The sequence below is a fragment of the Boleophthalmus pectinirostris genome, unplaced genomic scaffold (assembly GCF_026225935.1).
Source record: "Boleophthalmus pectinirostris isolate CB_2022bp ecotype Guang Dong unplaced genomic scaffold, ASM2622593v1 HiC_scaffold_21, whole genome shotgun sequence".
Taxonomy (NCBI): Eukaryota; Metazoa; Chordata; class Actinopteri; order Gobiiformes; family Gobiidae; genus Boleophthalmus; species Boleophthalmus pectinirostris.
Window position 1 is genome coordinate 8,770,971 of NW_026571175.1, and position 24,322 is coordinate 8,795,292.

The 24,322-nt window shown below is 37.3% G+C and overlaps 1 protein-coding gene across 1 annotated transcript in view; it reads right to left on the minus strand.

The window, feature by feature from the left end:
- The window catches only part of ext1b (exostosin glycosyltransferase 1b), a 353,934-nt gene that overhangs the window by 23,866 nt on the left and 305,746 nt on the right, over positions 1-24,322 (minus strand). Inside the window, exons 5-6 of the mRNA XM_020939269.2 lie at positions 19,341-19,473; positions 12,705-12,823 (exon numbers count right to left, since the gene is read on the minus strand). Of these exons, the coding sequence (XP_020794928.2) occupies positions 12,705-12,823; positions 19,341-19,473 (252 nt within the window). The remainder of the gene's footprint in view (positions 1-12,704; positions 12,824-19,340; positions 19,474-24,322) is intronic.

The following is a 24,322-nucleotide window of genomic DNA, read 5'->3' on the forward strand; positions in this document are numbered from 1 at the left end:
CTGACATAAGACATCTTTCTTGGCATAAGACATAAAACGCAAACTCCTAACACAAAACTGCACCATTTACCCAAAACTGTTAAATGAGATTCTTTGATTTCTCTGTTCTCGTGTTTTGTTTTTTCTTCACTCTTTCGACAGTGTGACATTTCGGTGCCCCGTGGCTCTAAATGTCATCTAATAATGCTCCGATTGAACTACAAAGAGCAGAGCAGCCCACAGCGCAGACAAAATACTGCAAAGAAACACCAACACTTTACCCATAATCCTTCACACACCTGACACGGGTTGGTACAGCGGAGTCCGTCGTGTAGGTGTAGATGTTACAAGCGTCTGACATGATATAAGCGTGTTTTGGAGGCAGAGTACTTCACTGGTTTTAACAAAGCTTCCCTTCACTGGTTGCTTGTGTGTTTTAGAATCAATTTTAAGATTTTACTGATCACTTTTAAAGCTTGTTTAGATCTTGCACAAAGTTACATTTACAGTTACTTAGGCAAGTCCCTGTTCGCTGTTCCGAAGTCCAGGCTCCAGACGAAAGGTGATGGAGCCTTTTCAGTCCAGGCGCCTCGGCTTTGGAACGACCTGCCTGAGGAAAAAAGGCTCGCATAGGGCTGGGCGATGTGGAGCAAAAAATATATTTCAATATATTTTGCTATATCTCGATATACAATATATATCTCGATATCTGTACAGGACAAATAACCCCCCAGAAACTACTGCACAAACAAATAGGCCAAATTCCACAAGGTCTTTTTTTTATCGAAGTGCAAAGAGGTAGGCAGTTCATGTTGGAACAAAGTGCTTCTGTGACATTTAAGATTACAAAAATCCCTAACTCCATAAATAATAATTTAAGTGTAAAATAAAAGAAATAACACATATTGCCTTCTTTTCATTCATAAATAAAACAACTCAACTCAAGCTCATCTTTGCATTAACTCTGTTAACTGTACCATAACCTTGAGCTCCTTTAGCAGAGGAACCTCGGGAGGTTCTTTATTATAACAGATCCATGTTCCTCACCAGCGTAAGGAGCTATGAGATATCCCCAATCCACTGCAGATCAAATCGAACGTTTCCAAACACTATTGCACAAGTTACACTGCAGCAGATTATTCGTTACAATCTTCTGCATAAATAAACTTTCCATTACTAAACTTTGCAACATATATAACACATAATGACTCTGGAGCCACATCAGCCCGTTTGAGATTATAATGTGTTTAATGCAGCTTTGCGCAGATTTGTTTATGTTTTACAGAAACAAATCTTAAAATTTCATTTGCATAAACAGCACGCTCCTTGTGCCTTTCGGACTAAAGGACACAACTCAGTGGAATGTGCTGCTGATGGGCTTGTCTGTAAATGTGGTGCTAGAAGCTTTTCACTGGCACCAAGTTTCAGCATTCACGGTGGTAGTGAGGAGTGAATGAGACACATGCAAAGCGGCGAAATCAGAATTGAATATAAGCATTATATCGATATATACAACAAACCACTTCTTAAAACCCACTTTTATCAGTTGTCCGTCCTTTAGCTGGTTTTAGCTTGATTTTATTCCATATTTATTTTTATTCTATTTCTTTTTATTTATTTATTATAATTAATTGTATTGTTTGCATCATTGTCTGTTTTTGCATGCTTTTTGGATGCTATTTTTATAATTTTTGTATTGTTCTTTGCTGTACAGCACTTTGTAAACCTTGCAGATTTATTATTATTTTTATTAAATGTGTTGTGGCTGTGTTTGACTAGTGGACATGGGTTATGGGTTCATCTTTAAGAGCTCAGACAGGAGACGCCATTAAAGATTGATGAGAGCTACATGAAAAACGAGGCCTCTGACACACGCACACAGAAGTGGGTTAAGTGTGGAAATGGTTTTGACTGAGACTGGTAAACGTAAATGAACTTGCTGAACTCTGATGGCTCTAAGTGTAAACAGTTTTTATTGATTATTGGGCTGTGAAACTAACTGTAGGTTCTGCTCCGTCTAAAGCTTAAGATAGACTTTAATATGAGTTTTATTTTATCACAATCTGACCAGAAAGAGCTGATTTAGTTGGAGTTACAAAAGGTGAGGCGGTGAGCTGTTAAAAAAGTTCTCTCCCACATAAAATTACACTCAGAAGCTCGCCAGCATTAGCCAACAGTTTTTCAGTTAGTCACTTTCATCTTGTGTGTTTCAAATGCAAAATCTAATATAATTTTACTTTTAAAGGTCCAATATTACATCAATTGGACAGTTGTGAGCTTGTGCAGGAGCTTGTGCTGGAGTTGTGTTTTTTCATAGTCCAATCCAATTTATTTCTATAGCACATTTCACAAGAAACAGTTTCCAAAGTGCTGCAGGAATACATACTAATAACAACAATAATAATATAATGATGAAATAAATGTTCAGATTTAATCATACTAGTCTTAAAACAATAAAACCAGTAAAATAAAATAAGAGCAAAACCATAAATACAAAAATACATAAAAAATAAATAAAATAAATAAAAGAGACCACACAACTCACGTGGTGTTAAAAGCCAGTAAAAGTGGGTTTTAAGACTTAAAACACTCCGCTGCGGGGGCTGTTCGGTTGTGGGGGACAGGCCCTGTACCGCATGGTTTTAAATCTCATCTTAGCCACCACGACCTGGAGCTAGCCCTTGGACCTCAGAGCGCGTGCGGGGGTGTAAATTTGGATGAGGTCTGAGACGTACTGTGGGGACAATCCATTGAAAGCTTTAAAAACAAACAATACAATCTTAAAATCAACTCTAAAATTAACAGGAAGTCAGTGCAAAGACGCAACAATTGGGGTTATGTGCTCTCTTCTTTTGGTTCTGTTAAAAGTCGTGCTGTAGAGTTTTGGACCAACTGTAATCGGTCAAGTGTGTTTACATAGTCTGTCGATATCTCCGATATGAGCTCAAAATGCTCTGTTCCACCTTGTGATGTCATGAAGCGGTAGTTTTGAAGTTAACATCTACCTTTTACCTGTAGTTCAGGGTTTCTAGTGAAGGTGTATGGAGTTTAAAACTGCAGTGGAGCATTTCCTGTATTAGCAATACTGATATTTCATTAGTTGCGTTAATGAAATTGGTTAGATAATACGATTTCACCTGCAAACAACATCTGTTTTGTCTTACAATTTGCAAATCTTTTTATTAGACAGGAGAGTTTGTTTAGCCTGTTTCATCAGTCCGTTTCACTTCGTAGAAACCGTGTCACAGTGTTAGAATTCGTTCGCTCGACAGTAGGCGGGTACTATTTATCATTTAACTAATCACTGCTATTTGGTCGTGATGTATGTAATACGCCGCTAACGGGGTATATTAAGCTTTTCCCAAATCCCGCAGGAAGAATGACAATAACATCTTTCCCCTTGATAAAATTCACCAAACATTCTCTTTATTCCGGCTCTAAATCCTCGATCTTGGGAATTGTCGACAACACTGAATGTATGACTCTTCGCTGATTGGCTGGTGCCCGAACTTGCACTTCTGGGTTTTTGTGAACCCTCTAGTATATTTTGATTCCTGACCTAGTTGCTGGAGAGAAATGAAATTGAGCAGAGGCACTAGGTGGCACCGGCCTGGCTAGAGTTTGTTACCTACTTTACATGTTTCAGAGCTCCTGTCTCACTAAGAGAATCACTAATTCTACTTTTAAAACTGAATACAGAATGAAACTTTACCAAACAACAACATATACTGTATATCTATATCTTCTTTCGAACATTTATGCTTTGACTATGCTTTGAATTTGAAAATATAATAATAATAGTGCATTCATCTTTTAACAATTTTGTGCATTATTCATTCGCTCCACACCCACACCAACCAACGCACACACACACCACATTCATACTATGTGGGTGAAGTATCTTGATTGCCTAAGGACACAACAAGAGTCTGGACTAGATTGGAGTAACCACTAAGGTCTCTGGTCCAAGTACTAACTGAGCCCAACCCTGAATAATTTGTGAGAAAAACTGTACTTTGGTTCTTTTCAGGCCAAATTGTGCAATCCTTGATAACTCTGTCCAAATGTACTGAGGTTCTTAAAATAAAACAAAACATCTGACTCTAATTTCCACTGACCGATATTAATAAGATGTAAAAATATTATAACATAGATCAGGAAATAACGTAATCTGGAACTTTTAAAACATTCTTGGCTCCACCCGATCACGCTGAACAAAAAGGCATTGTACTTCCCCGTTTTATCTAAACTTCTTAAATTCACATGTCTAGGAGCAGAAAGCATGTACTCCTATAAGATAACACTGTTTTGAATGTGGATTTGCCTGGAGCTGTACAAAACCACTATTTACCATTGCCACAAATCTGTTCAGACACAACTCAAGTACAACACAACACCTCTGACACCTACTACCAACAAAATTAAGTCAAAAATAATCACCAAATTACCGTCAACAGTGTTATTAGTAATCTGATCTCAACACTTCATCTTTCTTTGTCATGTCAGCTCTCGTCTGCCCGGGCCTGGAGCTGTGTTCACTGAATCATCTGATGTTTCTTGATGCAAAACCACAAGAATTCTGCCGTCGGGGATCAATAAAGTTCCACATTATTTTGACATTAGCGACACCACGAGCTGCAGTTTCCCATAGAGACGGAATGTGATGGGACGTGTTCAATAGTGAGCTGACAGGCCAGAGTGAAGGAGCCAAGAGCAATGGTGAAAATGTATTGACGATAGCAGAGATGGGGAAAAGAGATGGATTTTCGGTTATTTGAGGAGACATTGACGGCACCTCGCAGACTAAAATCAAGCTGAAAATAAATGGTATTTTAAGTTCAAATTTCATCAGTATTATTTACTTGTGTTATGATCAGTGGTAGAAGTAGTACTCAGTTTAGTTTGAAAGTACAAATACCAGAGCAAAAGAAAAATAGTAAAAGTAAAGTAAAAATATCACATGCAAAAGTATATAGTAGTATTAAAGTACCTGTTTTGGACTTAAAAATGTAAAAAGTAAAAGTATTTCACATATATTTTGAGATCTAATAAAGCCTCAACAGAAACAATTGATTTAAAAGTTTTTTTTCTAGCTGTTTTGTGTGTGTGTGTGTGTGTGTATTGTTGTTTGCTCAAACTATGAACTTGGGTTCTGCTATGAACATAGCAGGTCTTAAACAATAATAATATATGAACTTCTCAGTTAAAAACTGTGCTGTCAAAATATTACGTTATTAACAAGTTAACGCAAAACAGTTTAAACAGTGTTAATTTTTTTTAACAGTATTCAGATTTTTTTTTATTTTTTTTTTAATCTGACTAGTTTTTTCATAGGCTGTGGCCAGTGCTAATAATGTTAGAAAAACTACAGGATCTGGCTGTAAACCGGAAGCAAAACAACTAGTATGAAACTGAGAAGCCCTGTCACGTGCTCCAAAACACATGGTGAATCTGCGCTTACCTTCGATAAGAACTGTGACAGAGACAAGATTTGCAGCCTCTCTCCTTCGGCTGTCATCACTGCTCTGTGCTGATGTTATATCCATAAACTCACAAAGGAGCGTGTATTGCAGCAGGACTCATATCGGTCTCACTATTTAATAGAAACTTCTGCCACTTATTTTCTCCTCTAAAAGCAATAGCCCTGCTGCACGGCATGTAAACAAACAGTACTGTGTGATGACGTCATTGTCCTTAGTACAAGTGTTGGGTCAGACAAACACACAGTTACAATAAAAAAAAAAAAAAAAACATTTCCACAAAGCAACCCTATCCACTTTTCTATGTTGATAAGAGTTTTAAAATGATTATTCAAGGGACAAAAATGTGTGATTAATTTGCGATTAACTATGTTAATTAATTGACAGCACTAGTTAAAAAATGTAGTTGAGTAAAAAGTACAGATACCTGCTCTCAGATGTAGTGAAGTAAAAGTAAAAAGTATCAGCTTATTAAAATTGCAGTTACAGAAGTCAGAGCCAGTAAATCTCAAAACTGTTATAATTAAAAGTATACACAATTCTTCTTTACTTTCTTATTATGAGAAAAATTGGTAAACTCTGTAGTTTAGACCTCCACAAAAATGTTCTAAAATGTGCTCTATATGAGGCTTTGTTAGAGTTTAATTTGAGCTTTACTTTAACACAATCTGGCCAGAAAGAACTGATTTAGCTGGAACTACAACAGATTAGCTGATTTTTACAGAAAACAAATCTCTCACACATAACATTACATTCACAAGCACTAGCCAACAGTTTCAGTTAAGTAATTAAAAAAATTTGTTGAAATTCACCTAAAAGACCAAAACAAGGCCATGAGCAATTGTACTGATCTGTTGAAAATGTGCTGTTTAAATCTTATATTTTTTCTTGAGATTTTAGAACATCTTAAAACTTTTTTGACTGTGTTTGCTAATGTGCGCTGTGTGTCCATGGCAACTGCTGAACTTTCCACCAAAGAAATACTTGTAGAACACCCCCAACATGATGTCACTGCAAAGTATCAAGTAATCAATCCAGTTCTAGTCTTAAATGTAAATAAGAAAACTTCTAATCAAACTTATATAACAAAAATCCAATTAGATGTGTTTCCAAAAAAGTTCAGCCGTACTTTACAGATTAAACATTGGCAGTTAGTGATACTCTACAGAAATGTTTTTGAATAAAATTATTAAAAGATGGATCGACTGCGCCAACATGGTCTCAGTAGAAAGCTATAGGATATGCTAATGGGAAAATGCTATTAGTCAAAATCTCCATTTCATATTTGGGTTTACTACACTGATTAAAATGTAACCACAAATGATAAATTAAACCAATAAAATGTGCTAATTAATAACATTGATTTTGCCAACCACGTCTCTAATAATCAAGATAATATTTTCATTTGAGTAACTATAACAATGCAAGCCAAATGGATAGTGTCTGATAGTCAGGTTCAGAGGGATGGAAGCTGTGTTGTTGTTGTTGTTGTGTTGTGTGCCTCTGATATGAACAGGCCTAAAATGTTAGAATGTTGACTATTTTATGTTATGTAGGTGACACTTTTCTTACTTTTTCTAACATGTTAAATACCACAAAACATTTTCCTTAACAATTTTCCTCACCTTTCCTCAAACACTATGTAACTTTTTGGTTAGGAGTCCGTCACCTTCTTGTTTCTATGGATATGTCAGTGCTCTGCTTCAAATGTTCCACAATATCACATTAAACAGATCAACCTAACGTGGATTCATTTACAGGTGGTTTTACAAGTGCTTAAAAAAAAACAGGTATGGTATCTGACTGTGAACGGGGTCGCCTCTCCACAGATCTGACCAGTAACTCGGCTTGGTTGGGTCTCCGTGTTGATAGAAAAGTATAATGCCACACTGTGAAACATTCCAGACACAGCAAAAGTTTGAACACACTGTCTCATTCAGTGTTTTTTTTTTTTTCCTGTTTAACTACTTTCTGCATTTGACATACATACAGAAGACATCAAATACATGAAGCAAGATACATGTATATGGAATAGTTATTGAGTTAAGATCGCCACACACTACAGGATTTTTTGGTCTTAAATGATTTTTAAACGTGCGACAAAAAGCGCACACCACACACACGAGGAGAATCTTATGGGATTTTAAATCAGCTGTATCCTGTCTACAGTAAAACCACTCGCTTTGAGACTCTTAAGTGTTCAAAATATCAGAGCATTGCACTTCTAGTTTAGATACAAGTCAAAACTATGCTGTTATTATTTGAAATACATGATTTTTAATGCACAGAAGGCAATAAAGTACACAGGAAGTAGAGTCAGTATTGCAAACTTGCAGCTTCACCATGATTCGTGCGCTGTGTCGGATGTAAACACGTGAGGAACTACTCCGGCCTTTTTACTTTTAAAGAACACTTTAAACGGGATTAATAGTGCTGTTTTGTGGACTGGATGTTATTATTTGCGTAGGACTAATTCTATGGATAATGTGGATGAGATGCTGCACTTTAAATTTACAACTTTACAAGAAGTGAGTCATAATTATATTCGCTGTTTGTACTGAGTTGTGTCACTCCAGACAGTCCCCGATGCTCTGTTTTATTGGCTGTTGCTGTGGTTTTGTGGTTACAATCTGACAGAGCAGCTCGGAGTCACACTGACACCACACATGAGGAGCGCAGTGGCTTCAAAATCGCACACGAAGACACAAAGTCGGGTCACGCCTCTCTGAACTCGGGAAGAGAAGCAAATCGCAGCCAAAATGGGGCAAATTCTCTTGTAGTATATGGCGGCCTTGAGTTCAGTTTTTCCCTTTTATCACGTAATTCCATATATATTGCTTCCTATATTTCATGTCTTCTGTGTGTATCTAAGAAAGTCCTAAAAACAAAGATAAAACAACAGTGACTAAGAGCGTGTGTCCAAACCTTTGACTGGTACTGTATATTATATGTACTGCACTATGCTTCTTATCAGGCTGCACGGTACTTGACTTTGTTCTTGTTTGTTTTCACTCAGCGCACAGACCCTTCTCCTCGCTCCATTATCTCTGTGTGGATACAGAGCTGTATTGTTGTATCAGTCGAGGAAATCCCATGTGCACGTGCGGCAGGTGTGTGCACGAGAGCCACACGCACGCTCGCAGCAGGAGGTCCGTCTCTCAGTGCACGCCAAGAATTCCACTTTAAAGCTTTCTAGTGTCCAATATAGTTTGGTACAACACCAGCAATGCTTCTGCTCTCTCATATATTCATTTATTTATTTATACCCAGACCGTGCCCGGCTTTTTCTGCGCTCTGAGCCGAGAAAACACAAGCACATACAGAGCAAACATCCAGGAACAAAGCACAATATAAAAACAAAGAAACAGGAAACAGTGACAGTACGCTTCCTCGCAGACAGGCAGGGTCAGAGCTTCATATACGTGGGTTTGATGGACAATTTGCCAGAGCGATTACCAATTTAAAACTATCATATTGTAATGTTGCATATAACAGGAAGCTGAAACAAATGAAAAGATAAAATGCCTGCTCTGGGTCGTGGTCTTTAAATAGAACAAGAAGAGCAATTATATTAATGGTATAAGAGACAAGAGGAATCAATAGAGAGCAGTGACATCACGTTAGGGCAGGGTGACCAGATTTTCAAAATAAAAATCTGGGACTGGTTTGAGTTAGTTAGGAACAATAAAATGGTTAAACGAGTATGGAATATTGTTACCCACTTGGCAATAATGTGAGTCAGTATGGTCACATTTTCTTTGTGTTGTGGTAATTTTTAAGCAGCTTTTCTGTATTTTACTGAAACAAATGACAATGTATGAATCTTTTTACTGTTGGCAGGGATTAGATTGGTCAAAAATAGCGACATTTCTTGTATAAAACTGAGACAAATCAGTGGTTTTGGATAAAACTGCTGGGACAGAGGACACAGGGCTCAAAACTGGGACTGTCCTGGGTAAATAGGGGCATCTGGTCACCCTGTGCTTGGGGTGTTCTACACGTGTCTCCACGATGGAATGTTCATCGGTTACAATGATGACACAATGCACATACAGTCTGAAAACTCAAGAGAAATACAAACTGGTTTTAAACAACACATTTTCAGTGATCAATATGAGTGTTTAGGAGTTTGTTTTTCAGCAAAAAAGTGAGAGTGACTCACTAAAAAAACTATTGGATAACTCGAGCTATATTGTGACTGTATTGTTATTTAACAGGGACTTGTAATGGCACAAATCACCTGTTGTAGTCAGTTTTTTCTGGTCAGAGTTAAAATAAGGCTAAGATTGAAGCCTAACTTGAGTAACAGAGCTTCAGACAGAGAACTACCTACAGTTAGCTTTATAATACAGGGAAATTCAATGGAAATATTTCTTGAAGATGCCTTATACAACTTAGAAGGGAGCTTTGCCTGGAATGGTCCACCGGGTGCCATGGAGACTAGCTCTGCGGAGTGGCAACCCCCACCATATTTAAGACTAAAGTGTAAATAATTTCCCTTGTGAATCAAGTTTGTCTGGACTAGACTAATCCTGGACTGGACTAAACTCTAGAACAGGACATCACCAGCACTAAATAAAGCTCAGGTAAACACACCCTAAGAGAACTTTGAATTTCCAAGGAATCAAACCCACAACCTCTTTATAACTATACTTCTTTTAGCCTCTATATTCTAGTGGTGAAGTTTAAAAACACAGTGGGGTACTTCTTATATTACACTTGATGGCATCATAAGGTGGAACAGTGTCCTCCTTTTGAGAGAAGACCACAGTCGAAATGTAGGAATCACACCCACAACCTCTTTATAATTGTTCTGCTAGAAGGTGTGTGGACTTTAAAAACACAGTGGGGAACATCATAAGGTGGAACAGAGTGTTTCCAGTTTGAGAAAAGAACAGTCTAAATATGCAGGATTTGTGTGTCAAAGATGTGTAAATGCGATGTTTAAAAATCAAGGAATCACACCCACAAACTCTTTATAATTGGACTGTTTTTGTGCACAATTTCTAATGCAAGATTCAAAACTGCAAGTCACGCATCGCAACACCAGATCGATGTTCTCACCCACCACTTGATACAAATTTAACCCCGTATCTGACTAATCAACTCAATGCAAGTCTATGGAGAACATCAATAAATACAAAATCTTGCTCGACAAATCCCAAATATCCAAGGACCCGGCTCACACAAACTTCACACACACACACATACACACACACACACACACACACACACACCGGGCTTAGAAACTGGGAGAACATTTCATTTCCTGCTCCAGTCAAAAGAGCAGCATCGATCCGGGGCCCAGCTGTGAGCCTGCTGCCATGGCGACATCAAATCCACCGCTTTAACATGAAACCTCAGACAGATGCAAGGGTCCAAACGGAGAAACGATCTTTGTGATAAGAAATGTTAGATGGATTTTAAGATTATTGAGAGCATACAGGGGAAATGCTTTATTCATTTCCGTCCTTTCTATGTATTTATTCAGACAAAGCACACTAACATCCTACCATTAGTCAGATATTAGCCATAGATTTCTTTGAATATAGTGTACCAGAAACTATTAAAAGACAAAAGAGAAGATTTATCTGATAGCCGCTGTTTGTGGTATTATTTTCACAGTGTCCTATATTATGCAAAAGTAACTCTTCTGAGCTTTTAGCCATGTTATAATGTTGTTACCTCATAACAAACATACCTTAAGTTGTGTTTTGTTTCATTCACACATGTTTGAGTAGTGAAATTTAGTGGTAGTTTTAAGGTTAATAGCCATTTTAGACTCAGTTTAATAGAAAGTCTATCATATCTGCTGGTGCACCAAGGAGTGAGGCAGTTTAATGAAGCTAAAACAATAGCTGTAACTTCAAAGTTCACCAATTCCAGGGCTGAATTGATTCAAATGATTCTAGTGAAGGTGTACAGGGCAATGGAGCATTTCCTGTGTTACCGCGAGTGTTTTCTGTCTCTGCCTAAATATACAGGATTTGTGAATGAAACAAAACACAACTCCAGGTCTGTTTGTGATGAGAAAACAACTACAACAATTATAATATAGATCAGAAATAATAAGGCTCGTTTAAGGTTAACAGCTATTTATAAAACACAACTCCAGGTCTGTTTGTAATGAGGATTTTAAAAAATAGTACGGAAATAGCTTGATAGGCACTTTGACCACATCTAAGACCATCATGCAGAGGTGGGACCAAGTCATTGTTTTGCAAATAAGTCCCAAGTCTTTAACATCAAGTCTGAGTCAAGTCCTAATTCAAATACAGGCAAGTCCAAGTCGAGTCTTCAGTCACTGGTTCATAAGTCCAAGTCATCTGCTTTGAGCTTCAAGTTGTTTCAAGTCTTTAAACCAAAGTACCAAATATAGCTTAGATTTTTGTAATTTATATACATTTTAAGATAAATTGTACTTAAAAAAAATCATAGTATATTTATATATGAGTATTTATAGAGTATGTAGATTTGTAGAAATTATTTTTAGTTAGTTAATTTTTCCTTTTTAAATGTTTTGACAAGATCTTAGTGTGATTCATTATGGTCAGAATAGAGAGCACTCAGATTTAAAAGTGCTTCTCAAGTCACAGGCCTCAAGTCCGAGTCAAGTCCCAAGTCACTGACCTTCAAACCCAAGTCGAGTCCCAAGTCTTAGTCCATCTTATCAAGTCAAGTCTCAGTTCCTAAAAATAGTCACTCAAGTCTGACTCAAGTCCAAGTCATGACTTGCAATTCTCAACCTCTGAGTAGTAGTAGTAGTAGCAGTAGTAGCAGTAATAGCAGTAGCAGTAGCAGTAGTAGCAGTAGCAGTAGTAGTAGTAGTAGTAGTAGTAGTAGTAGTAGTAGTAGTAGTAGTAGTAGTAGTAGTAGTAGTGGTAGTAGTGTAGTGGTAGTAGTAGTAGTAGTAAAAGCAGTAGTGGTAATACAAGAATACTGGCAATGCTGTAACACTTCTCAAGTCACAGGCCTCAAGTCTGAGTCAAGTCCCAAGTCACTGATCTTTCAAGTCCAATTTGAGTCCCAAGTTTTAGTCTATTTTATCAAGTCTCAAGTCCTAAAAAGTCACTCGAGTCTGACTCAAGTCCCCACCTCTGCCATCATGTACTATTGATCTACTACTACACAGACCACAACACATCTTGAATCAGTTATTTTTCTTCAAGTTTATCATTGGTTACTGCAAAAATAATCACAAAAAATACTATACAGTGCACAGATGTAATGAAAAACCATCTGTACCTGATCGCAGTACTGGGACTTGGCCACCGACAGCAGCAGTTTGAGGATGGGCTGGGACTGAGACACCAGAGGAGAGACGGCGTGGATCACTGCAGTGAACTTTGCGAACGGTCTAATACCTGGAAAAAAAACACACACAGATAGTGCAAGGTCAGTTATTGTGTATTATATTATAGATTTCACAAGACCTTACTTCTACTACATAGACCATGATCCTTTGCTCCATTTCAGTGCAGACTACATGAAGAAATAACAGTTCTAAGCACTTTTAAGTCTTAGTTCTTTGGATTAAGTCTTGTCAAGGCATTTTACGTGGAAAAAGTAGCACATTAACAGTTTTGTTAGCTTCTACAAAATATCGCAATAAATATCATACTCTGAGATGTCTAAAGTGAAAATATCGTACCAAGAGATTTGGATATTGTTACATGCTTAATCATGAGCCTCCCCTCAATAATGTGAGCTTTCCCATAATATCGCAATAAATATCATACTGTATTTTTTTATCTTTTTTTGCAGTTTATTAAGAGAAATATGACAACCGAGCGCCACAAAATCTTAAAGGTTCACTGTGTAACTTTTCTGGTGGGTGGGAGGGACTTGTGCCAGTCAGTTTCCATGTAGATGTTATTACTTTGTCTGGAATGTTCCACAGTATCCATCTTGTATTTATCCATATACAAATGTTTTTATTAATAAAAAATACCCTGATTATCATGAATTCTGTCTTTCCACAGATCTGACCTATAAACTGGCCCAGTGAGGTCATCTGTCTCCATGGAGACAGATATGTTTAAAGCCATACCAAGTGGCATACCTTCTACCAGAAAAGTTACATAGTGCATCTTTAAATAGTGGTCAGTATTTTATATGTGATTCAACAAAACTCTACTAAAATGATTTGTGCTAGAAAATAGAAAATAGTTTAAACAGTATTGGGGTCGGGTCCTTTAGACTTTAATCTGAGATTATTTTAAAATAATGTGACCAAAAATAATTTAAACAGGACCACAAACACTGATATTGATCACAGGCTCCTGAAAAAGTGTTGTTTAAATCCATTTTGCATTTTTTCTTAACTTTTCAGACTATTTAAAAACTTTCATGACAGTGTTTGATCATGTGCGCGCCATGTCACCATGGTAACCGCTTCACCACCAGGCATTATGTCACCACAAGTACCACACACTATATAAAAACTAGGATGTTCCACTAGTAAAAATACCAAAACGAAAACCTTGAATACAAATGCTTCAATACTGAATACTTAATACCACCTCGAGAATACACAGCCCTGACAGTGTAGAGAGGGGAGTATTTGAAGTACAGACAGGATTCACGCTCAGTCTTGTACTTTTTGGAGTGAGTCTGAGAGCGTCTTCAAAGAGCTTAATACCATAGTGACGGCTGAAAGTCTGCTATCGGCTACACTAATAAGGAAATATGAAAACGGAAGCATGTGTGTGTCTGGAGAGGCTTTTGTTTACTGCATAATTAAGATAGTGAACCAAATGGTATCTGCTGGTCCATACACACGCTCCTATTGTTTGATAAGGGCTACATTATGTTATTAAAGCTATAGCTGAGGATTTGAAGGACTTTGTTGTTAAGCCCCTTAAGAGTTACTTTTGTAAATTGGCGTTTTAAAGAATTGCATTTTCAATCGGCTTCAACAAAGTAAAACTAATGTACTGTTTGGCAAGTACTGCTTTCTGTCTCGCTTCTGCTTTATTTTAATATGTAATGAAGTGAAAATACAGTTGTAAAATACTGCTGCTGCTGCTGCTGCTACTACTACTACTGCCACTACTGCTAGACCAATTACTACCGTAACTTCAGCTACTACAACTACTGCTACTAGTACTCCTACTACTGCTACTACAGCTGTTACTTCTGTAACTACTACTACTACTACTACTACTACTACTACTACTACTACTACTACTACTACTACTACTACTACTAGCTACTACTACTACTACTACTGCTACTACTGCTACTACTACTACTACTAGCTGCTACGTTACTGCTACTAACTACTACTACTACTACTACTACTACTGCTACTACTACTACTACTACTACTACTACTACTACTACTACTACTACTACTACTACTACTACTACTACTACTACTACTACTACTACTACTACTACTACTACTACTACTACTACTACTACTACTGCTACTACTGCTACTACTACTACTACTACTACTACTAGTAGTAGTAGTATTACTGCTACTGCTACTGCTGCTACTGCTACTGGTACTACTACTGCTGCTGCTGTTGCTGCTGCTGCTGCTACTGCTACTACTACTACTACTACTACTACTACTACTGCTACTACTACTACTACTACTACTACTACTAGTACTATACTGCTACTGCTGCTACTGCTACTGCTACTGGTGCTACTACTACTGCTGCTGCTGCTGCTGCTACTGCTACTACTACTACTACTACTACTACTACTACTACTGCTACTGCTTCTACAGCTACTTCTGCTACTGTTGTTGCTGCTACTGCTACTGCTACTACTACTACTACTACTGCTACTTCTACTACCGCTACTACTACTACTATATTAATTACTGCTACTACTACTACTACTCCTACTACTGCTACTGCTACTGCTTCTACAGCTACTTTTGCTACTGTTGTTGCTACTACTGCTACTACTACTACTACTACTACTACTACTACTACTACTACTACTACTACTGCTACTACTACTACTAATAATAATAATAATTATTATTATAATACTTCTGCAACTACAGCTACTACTTCAACTACTACTACTATTACTACTGCTAATGATACCAGCCAGTACTACTACTACTACCAGTACCACCACTAAAAGTCCTAGTGCTACCACTATTACCAGTATTACTACTACTACCACCACTGCTGCTACCACTACTACTACAAAAAAAGTCACTTGTACTTGAGATAAACACAACAAAATACCCCAGTATGAAGCCAATAAACAAATAGAAAAAAATATATTTTGACTGAAATGAAGCAGAAATGTGATGTGTTGAACAGTGCATAAACATTTTCTCATTTATATCAAATCTGATGCACAGGCTCGTCTCCACCCCTCAGTGACTCCATGATCAGGGAGGTACAGGGAGACTCTAAACTAACCCGTATCCAGGCTCTGATGAAACGGTAAAAACGCAGAGACTGGGCACCGAGGCTGTAAACATGTAACATTTTTATCTTCTGAATTTCATCAAATATTCAACTAAACATGAAGGGATGTTTAATCTTACATGTTTGTTTGTTGCCTTATACACATGGTTCTAATGGGGTTTAAAATGGTAGACTGTCACAGACTGTCTAACTGAAAGTGAATATGTGTATTAATAGTCAACAGTTTTGTGAATACCAAGCTTTATGGGATAGTAGCATGATTGAAAGTGTAAACATAGCCATGGCATAACAGCAGAAGTTGGAATTTGACTACCAACTGTCTTAGCCTGATTCATCTGCCAGTTTCACTTCGTGGAAACTGTGTGACCTCCCCCCCGCAGCATTAGGATCCGTTCGCTCGGCTGCCATTTGGTCGTGACGTATGTAATTTGCCGCTAATGGAGCTAACTTCTATATTAAGCTTTTCCCAAATCCTGTAGGAAGAAGGGCAATAACATATTTTCCCTTGATAAAATTCCATCTTTGTTCCAGCTTTAAATCCTTAATCACAGGAATCGTTGCCAACACTCAATGTATGGCTTTGTCTACATCCATCTCGACCTCTGTTTGCGGATGTGCTGTACCACAAAAGAGACCCAGACAGACTTAAGTTTGATGTCATGGCTTCACAGCTCTTCGCTGATTGGCCAGTACACAACTTCCAGGGTTCTTGCAAACTGTCTAGTGAATTCCGATTCCTGACCTAGTCGCTGGAGAGAAATGATATTGGGTGAAGGAACTAGGTGGCGCCAGCCTGGCTACAACTGTCTGGGATTGTTAAAGACAGTTGTTTCTAGTTAATTCTCATCCAACTATACACAACAACAACAAAAACAAGTGTATGTCGCAGTTGTTTTTACATGGTAATTTTCTTTCTTTACCTAAAGGAATAATCAGGCATTTTAAATTAAAGTGGACCTATTGTGCAAAATCGACTTTTCAGACCTTTTAACCGTGTTACAGTTGTTTCCGCTCACCATTTGCATTCTCAAAGTTGTATTTGGACTGATTTGTGCATGTTTGAGCAATCTTTAAACACTTATTTTCCCACTATCTGCCCACTATTGTGCACTTACTTCTTTCTCCAGTTTTATTTTCTTAATCATTTTGGTACAAATGAAAAAAAATAAAAAAAATAAATCCAAGTCCTGCTAGTGTGATCTGCAACTATTCATCAGAGGTTTTGACAGCTACTCTACTCTTTGTTGTGATGATGTTTATTGCAATGTCAACTACCACTGATGTTTCTTTTATTCGTCGTTTTAAAATAATATTGTGATTTAGAATGTCCAAATTGTAACATGATGATCCATGGGTGTAATAGAGTCTTCTTTAAACCATTTGAATTCAATATCTACTGATCCAATCTCATACTTTTACTACACTACTTTCTAAACTATTAATTTGGGAGTTCTATCTCTCAAAAGTTGCTCTATTTATAAATAAAAAACAACAGCATAACAGTATTCCTCTGACATGACTAAAAGGTCTGTTGGAGTCGGCCATCTTGTCTCCTGTCTCTCATATCTGTGACAGGCTCTTTGTCTCGGCTGAGGCACATGAAGCCTGTCACGTCTCATCTGTTTGCACATCACTCCACCTCCTGCTCCATCAGTCAGAGAGGGGGTGATCCTTCAGCGGGACAGCACGGAGGAGAAGAGCCCAGACTGGGGTAAGGGAGGGAGGAGAAGGAGACCAGACTGGGGTAAGGGAGGGAGGAGAGGAGACCAGACTGGGGTAAGGGAGGGAGGAGAGGAGACCAGACTGGGGTAAGGGAGGGAGGAGAGGAGACCAGACTGGGGTAAGGGAGGGAGGAGAGGAGACCAGACTGGGGTAAGGGAGGGAGGAGAGGGTGGGGAGGGGGTGGTCGCAATCTGGCAATCATCAAGACTGTGATTTTACATTAAAGTCTCTGCAGAAAATGAGATCTATATTTTATCTTTATTTTGTCTCCATTATCTCTTAATCCTGTAGACTAGACCTCGATCTGTGGAGAGGCAAGTAGGAATGTTTGGTATCTGTTTTTGGGGGCGACTGTGGCTGTGGTTTTTTATATTCTCTAGATTAGAACCCTGCATTTGGTTTCACATCTGGCCAAAATATTTGGGTCCAAATTTTATGGAACTTAATTAAAATATAGAGGTTGCTCAAGACAGTTGAAAATTGCCCTACAGGGCCTATACATATAACATAGCGAAACAAATAAATAAGGTGTATTTGATAAATTGTCATTTTATTCTGCAAACACAAACTGAAACTTGCATAAGAATTACATAGGAATTCTATAAAAGTTTCTTAGAAAGTCCATAAAGTCCATAAAAAGTTACTTTGAAAGTCCAGCAACCACTGTGGCTTTGTCGGCATCATAAAAGATGTAGCTGTGCTCTTTGACAACTTGCAGTAGATACTATTTCTGATCTTCATTCTTTGTTAGACTACAGTTAAAATCTAGAATAAGCTTCACCCCCTTTCAGCAACATCAACAACTTTCCTGGAATGCACAATTTTAGCAGCTTCTGAAAGTCTGCATCATCAGCCCAGTCTGTAGGAAGAATTGTTAAAAATCTTTTTGGAAGATTAAGAGCTTCGAAGAAACGCATCGTGCTGTTGGCGACAAAATCACTGATCTGATTCCCTTCATAATCTGCTTGAGTAAGAGCATCACATCATTTTGGTGGAACCTCTGAACCTTCCTTTTCCACAATACTGTGAACCATCAGCTTCTTCTGTTCTTTTGTCACACTGGAGTTGAAGAATTCCAGGCCAACCATTTCTCCACTCAAGTACCAAAGATGTTGGCCCAAAGCTGTTAAGGCTGCTTTCTTTATAACTACATTTTCATACTGTGACAGCTTCTTAAGGAATATCAAATCAGCTTCAAAACTTCATGCAGCTTGAGCAACCTCTCAAAAATCTCCCTTTTCTTCCAAATTTCGTCCTAAATCATCTTTTCGATGATAAAACCTAATGCAGGGTCCTAAATGAGGTTATCTGAAACTTAATTTTTTACCATACTTTGATGGACCAACCTACTTCTCATCCACCGTCCTGAAGGTTGGAGGTTCAATTTCCGCATGGACCAAGTTCTGCAGTTGTGTCCAAGAAACTTCAGGCAAGACCCTTCACCCACCTTGCCTATTATGACCATGTGTGTGTTTGTGTGAGTTATTAGTGACTGGTCAGAGGAGCCAATGGTGCAGATTGGCAGCCAGGATTTTGGCAGTCTGCCCCAGGTCAGCTGCGGCTACATAAGTATCTTGGAGTGAATGAATAATGACTTCAGTGTAGCTCTTTGCAACACAACAAGCCTTTAAGAGTAATTATATAAATGATAGATAGATATGCAGTGCACCTTTAAATAAAACCAAGGTCCAACTATGCAAACCATTTAACTCCAGCACTTGGAAGTCAGACCCAGCCAAAGTGTGTGACTGACCTAGTGTGGCGTAGTAGAAAGGGAAGTCCCCCAGATATGAGGAGTACTGAGGCAGAGCGAAGAGACCTCCAGGGTGACTGTTCCACATCAGAGAGCTCCGGGACCCCTGCTCCAACACACGGTCCTGGATGATCTGAAAACACAACACAACATACATTACATACAATATTACAACTATAGACGGGGAGGGGGTAAGGGTCGATAACATGTGATACTGTCTAACGTGCTGTGTTTATATGCACACCGATACCTTATTATTATCAGATTTCTGAAATTGTGAGATTATTAAAATGAGTAATCTGAGTTTAAATCTGACTATGATCAGAACAATATCACATTGCTCACGTCAGATTTTGCTGTTTAGATTTTTTTTTTAATCCCTATGTTACACTATTTCCTGATCTATGTTATAATGTTGTTTCCTCATTAAAAACTTCTGGAGTTGTGTTTTCTTTCATTCACACGTTTTACACACAATCCCTACATATTTTAGACTGAGATCTTGTCTCAGAACAGAGTATTTTGAGCTTTGGAGATATATGGCCTGTCAACATGACAGCGTTTTTTTGGTTGAAACAGTAAAGTTTGTATTTGTTTTGGCCTTTCGTCCACATGGAGCCAGTGTTTCAGGTGGGTGAAAATGGTGTTTTTTGAGATTGAGGTTCCAGAGTGGAGAAATCTGAGAACACTGGTGTTACGTTGTGTTGTGTGGCCAAGCAAAGCGCAGCTTTTGGAAAATGATTATGTCACGATCCCATCGCAGTGCTCGAACTAGCCTCTGCCGACTGCAAGACCGTTGCCGAAATGGGACAGGTGTTGCCTACAGAACCGCTCCCGTCACACAGTATCCGAGACACGCTGTTAGCGCTAATGCTAACAACATGCATCATGCAGATCACGCACACGGATCAATAACAAAGATTACACACGGGTAATTAAACTGTTGGATTTTGAGACCAAGTTATTCTAATAATTCTCATCCAAATCTTACGACTAAAAATGAAAACTAATGTTTAACTTTTGCAAAACAAAACGGCTATATTTCTGGGATACATCTAAAATACGCAAAATTACCTTAAAGTTTAAAGAACAGTGATGACATAAGCATTATTAAATATCATTATCATTGTTAACAGCACCACATATAAGTGTGGCAGATGTATTACATCATTTTCACTCAGTGCTCTGTTGTCGCCTGGACGTGAATATTTATTGATCTGATACGTGTGGATGCAGATTTTTTTCAACTCACAAAAAAATTTAAAAATTAAAAATCCAAGATCGTTGTCATGTGGACATATCCTGATGTAGACATTCTGATAAATCAGGATTACTCAAACGTGTGTGAATGAAACAAACACAACACCAGGTATGCTTTTATGGAGGTAACACCATTTTAACATGGCTTAAAGCTCACAAGAAGCAATTTAGTGTAATATAAGACCTTTAACATTCTGGCATTCAGTTTTCTACGCATCAAAATTCATTTATTCCCTTTTGAGTTGTATGTTAGGAACTGATCCAAAGAAATAAAGATCAGGCAATAATGCTGAAATGTTATCCAATATCTGAAACCAAAGAGTTCGATTCTATTTGACTTTTTAGTAAGACAATCAAACCTTGCCATTACGTTTTTATCCAGCTGACCATTTGAGAAAGACCTGAATAACATAACCTCTACATGAGATACTAAATTGTCTTTCTTTTTTCCTGCTGGCATACAAACCGTGTTAAAGAGGTACACACGATAATTTCTCGATTTAATACACAAGACTGTGCATAGTGGAAGTATCATCACCAGCAGTGGAAGGTAACAAATTAAAAGTAGTGAAGTACTTTACTTAAGTAAAAATTGCAGGTATCTGTACTTTATTTAAGTAGATTTTAAAGAAAGAATACTTTTAATTTTTACTTCACTACATTTTTGAACTGGACTGAAAAGTTTTTTTTTATGATGGTCTGACACCTGCTGAAAAGTTTAGGGTTTATTTTTAGCACATATAATTTGAGCAAACAGAGCAAAAAAAAAAAACAATCCAAGACAATCTAGCACACGTCTGTATCAAAATCACTACATTTGGAGCCTTATAAAACCTTAAAGCACAATATACTTTTACTTCTGACTCTTCAAGACAAAGTACTCTTTAATAACTCTTAATACCTTTACTTATATAGACTTTTTTCATGTGATGCTTTTACTTTCACTTGAGTGTTTTTTGCTGCCGTATCTGTACTTTTACTTCTTTCACCACTCACCATCACACATATTAAGGTTATGGGGTTATATTTAAAATCAGTTTTGCCTGCCACAGCCATGACCCCAAACTCAATGTAAAAACCTGTAGTAAAATTTTTCAATTACTAAAAAAACTACTCATCACTCATCTTTTCAAAACCAGAACTGCGTGTAGTGATAAATAAAGTACAACCATTTTTATTACAAATGAACATGTATCAAATATTGAAGGTTGTATGCTCTTTGTAACAGCCCAGTGAACCATCGTTTACAGAGTTCAAAGGCAAAATGAAAAAATATTCTGAAGATTTTACTGATAAATTTGCCTAGTCTTTTCTAATGTTGTACTAACAGGGCCAAGGTTTGTCTAAATTACACAATAGTTATAATTTTACAACACATTATTTTGTTAAATCAATGTTTAAAATGTCTCAAAAAAAATAAAAAATAAAAATTCCCTGTATTTTAGTTGGATTTTTGGAAGGATTCAGTATCAGAACTGCTTCCTGCATTTTTATTTTTTTTTACTTTTTCCATAAACTGCCACTTAAATAAATATTTACTACACGTGTCACACCAAAAGAAGTCATAACGAGAAAAGTACTTTAATCTGTCAAATCCTCGGAATACAACTCTCACTGTCAAAAAAGGTCTGCACTCCATAAGAAAAGGTGGAGGGTATTTTTGCCTTGAGTCCCATAAGAAGCACTGTACTGTATTGATTGGGTCAGGGGTGAATTGATGTAGCAAAGAAAGTAGTTACTCTGTTCTCCTCATCTTTTCATTTTTATTTCTTTTACACAGGCTATGTGGGGCAAATTTTATCAGAGGAATTTACAAATGGTCTTAATTATTATAATGCACACGTTTAATGAAGTCCTTCGAGAAGAGTTTACAATGTTCCCTCAGTAAAAGTGACTTGGTTTGTTATCCCACTTTTCTTGAGCAAATGATCCTGACAGTTTGTTTCTTGTGCAAAACACAAAGCAAAAAGAGGATGAAGATGTCGTCACCTCTCAGACCACAGGTTCTGTGCTCTAGTACTTGTTTTGGACATTGTAAAGTTCCTTAAGCCCTTGCTCTCTTTGCTTTTGGAAGCATTTAAAATGTTAATGGATCTTAATCTTAATCCCCTGTTGTATTATTCACTGATAATAGTTTGTTTGTGGTTGTTTATTGCTATGGTAAAACATGTGATGTTAAGAGTTTAGAAGTGTTTGTGCCAAACTGTGTTTTTAAATCTGGCATGACACAATGAGTAAATGAGCTTTAATGTTCTACATCTGTTGTACTTGGAATATTGTATGTACTTTGACTTCTTCAGTTGGGCTTAAAGACGTGAAATGAATAGTTCACTCTTAAAACCTAAAATAGTGTGCAAACCTGCTGTGAAGCTTTTTTGACAACAAAAGTTGATAAGTTAACCATTTCTTGGGTCGACTAATATTAATGATTTCACCAAAGAGTGAATAAAATGCTTGCTGGACTTTAAACATGTTTTTGTGTGAAAGAGTATTCACATGTTTTGTAAAAAAAAAAAAAAAAGGAATAATTTGTTGACTCCTACCAAGAAATGATTATTTTAAGAACTGTTGAGTTTAAGTTGAGTCAACTTTTTTTTTTTTAAAAACATTGTACAGCTAAAATCTGCACCTGAACAACATTGATTTAAGCTCCCCCACCTGTACTAAACATTGTTGGTCTTTAGAATGTGGTGATGAAACACAGCAATACCTTACAGAAAATTCAATATACTGTACATATGAAAACATCAGCCCTGAAGCGACTTCCACTGGTGCCAAAACTATCCCCACTGTATCCAAGCTCTGACTGAACAAATAGAGTGGTCAGTGAAAGGAAGGACACAGAATAATCAATGTTTCCCCCCGAAACAAATCCACTCTGCATTATTCTGTCACTGAGATACTGCCGCTGTGCCCTTGAGCAAAGCTAAATTGCTTCAGTAAAAACGACAGAGGTTTGTGGCAGTGTTTTATAGAGGCTATTGAGAGAGTGGAGGTAACAGCTGCTGTGTGGTCACTCATCAAACAGAAATATGGCCCCAGCAGAGGATAAGATATGTCCAAGAGGGAGAGTCCAGCTTTAGAACATTGGCCCAAGGATTTCTTATAGTTTGTTTAGTGATGACCACAATGCAGTGTGATGGATGTGCTGTAATTTAACAGTTTATCTAGCACTTATCATTTTTGACATCTTTCACAACTGAAGCTACATTTAAATGGTTGTATTTAGCAGTTAAGAATACAATTATTTAAGGAACAATTTCCTCTGCAAACAACCAAAAATCCTCGAGTACAAACCTGTTCTGAAATGCATAGTTTAATACAACGATTCATATTTAGGCCTTTTAAAAGTTGATATATCTGGATGTATTTAAAATGTGAACAAATCTAATCTCAATCCCAATGTTTTTCACAAAAATGTTACACTTTTGCAAAATATTTCAAATGTATTTCCAATTCTGAAAAATAATATTGTTGTTTACTGTATATTTTCTTCTTTATCGATGAACCCATTATTCCAGCATCAGTTCTGCATACATTTTTGCCTTTAAAGAAGACATATTGTGCTTGTGACACCCACAGATCATTATGTTAAGGGAAATTAATCTCTTTAAAATGGTCAGAGTCCATACAACAAGGAAAAGTTTTTGTATTTCAGTTTGTGGGGTCAAAATCTGGAACTCTGAGTGATGAGCTCAAAAAATATGAAAATGTTTAAATAT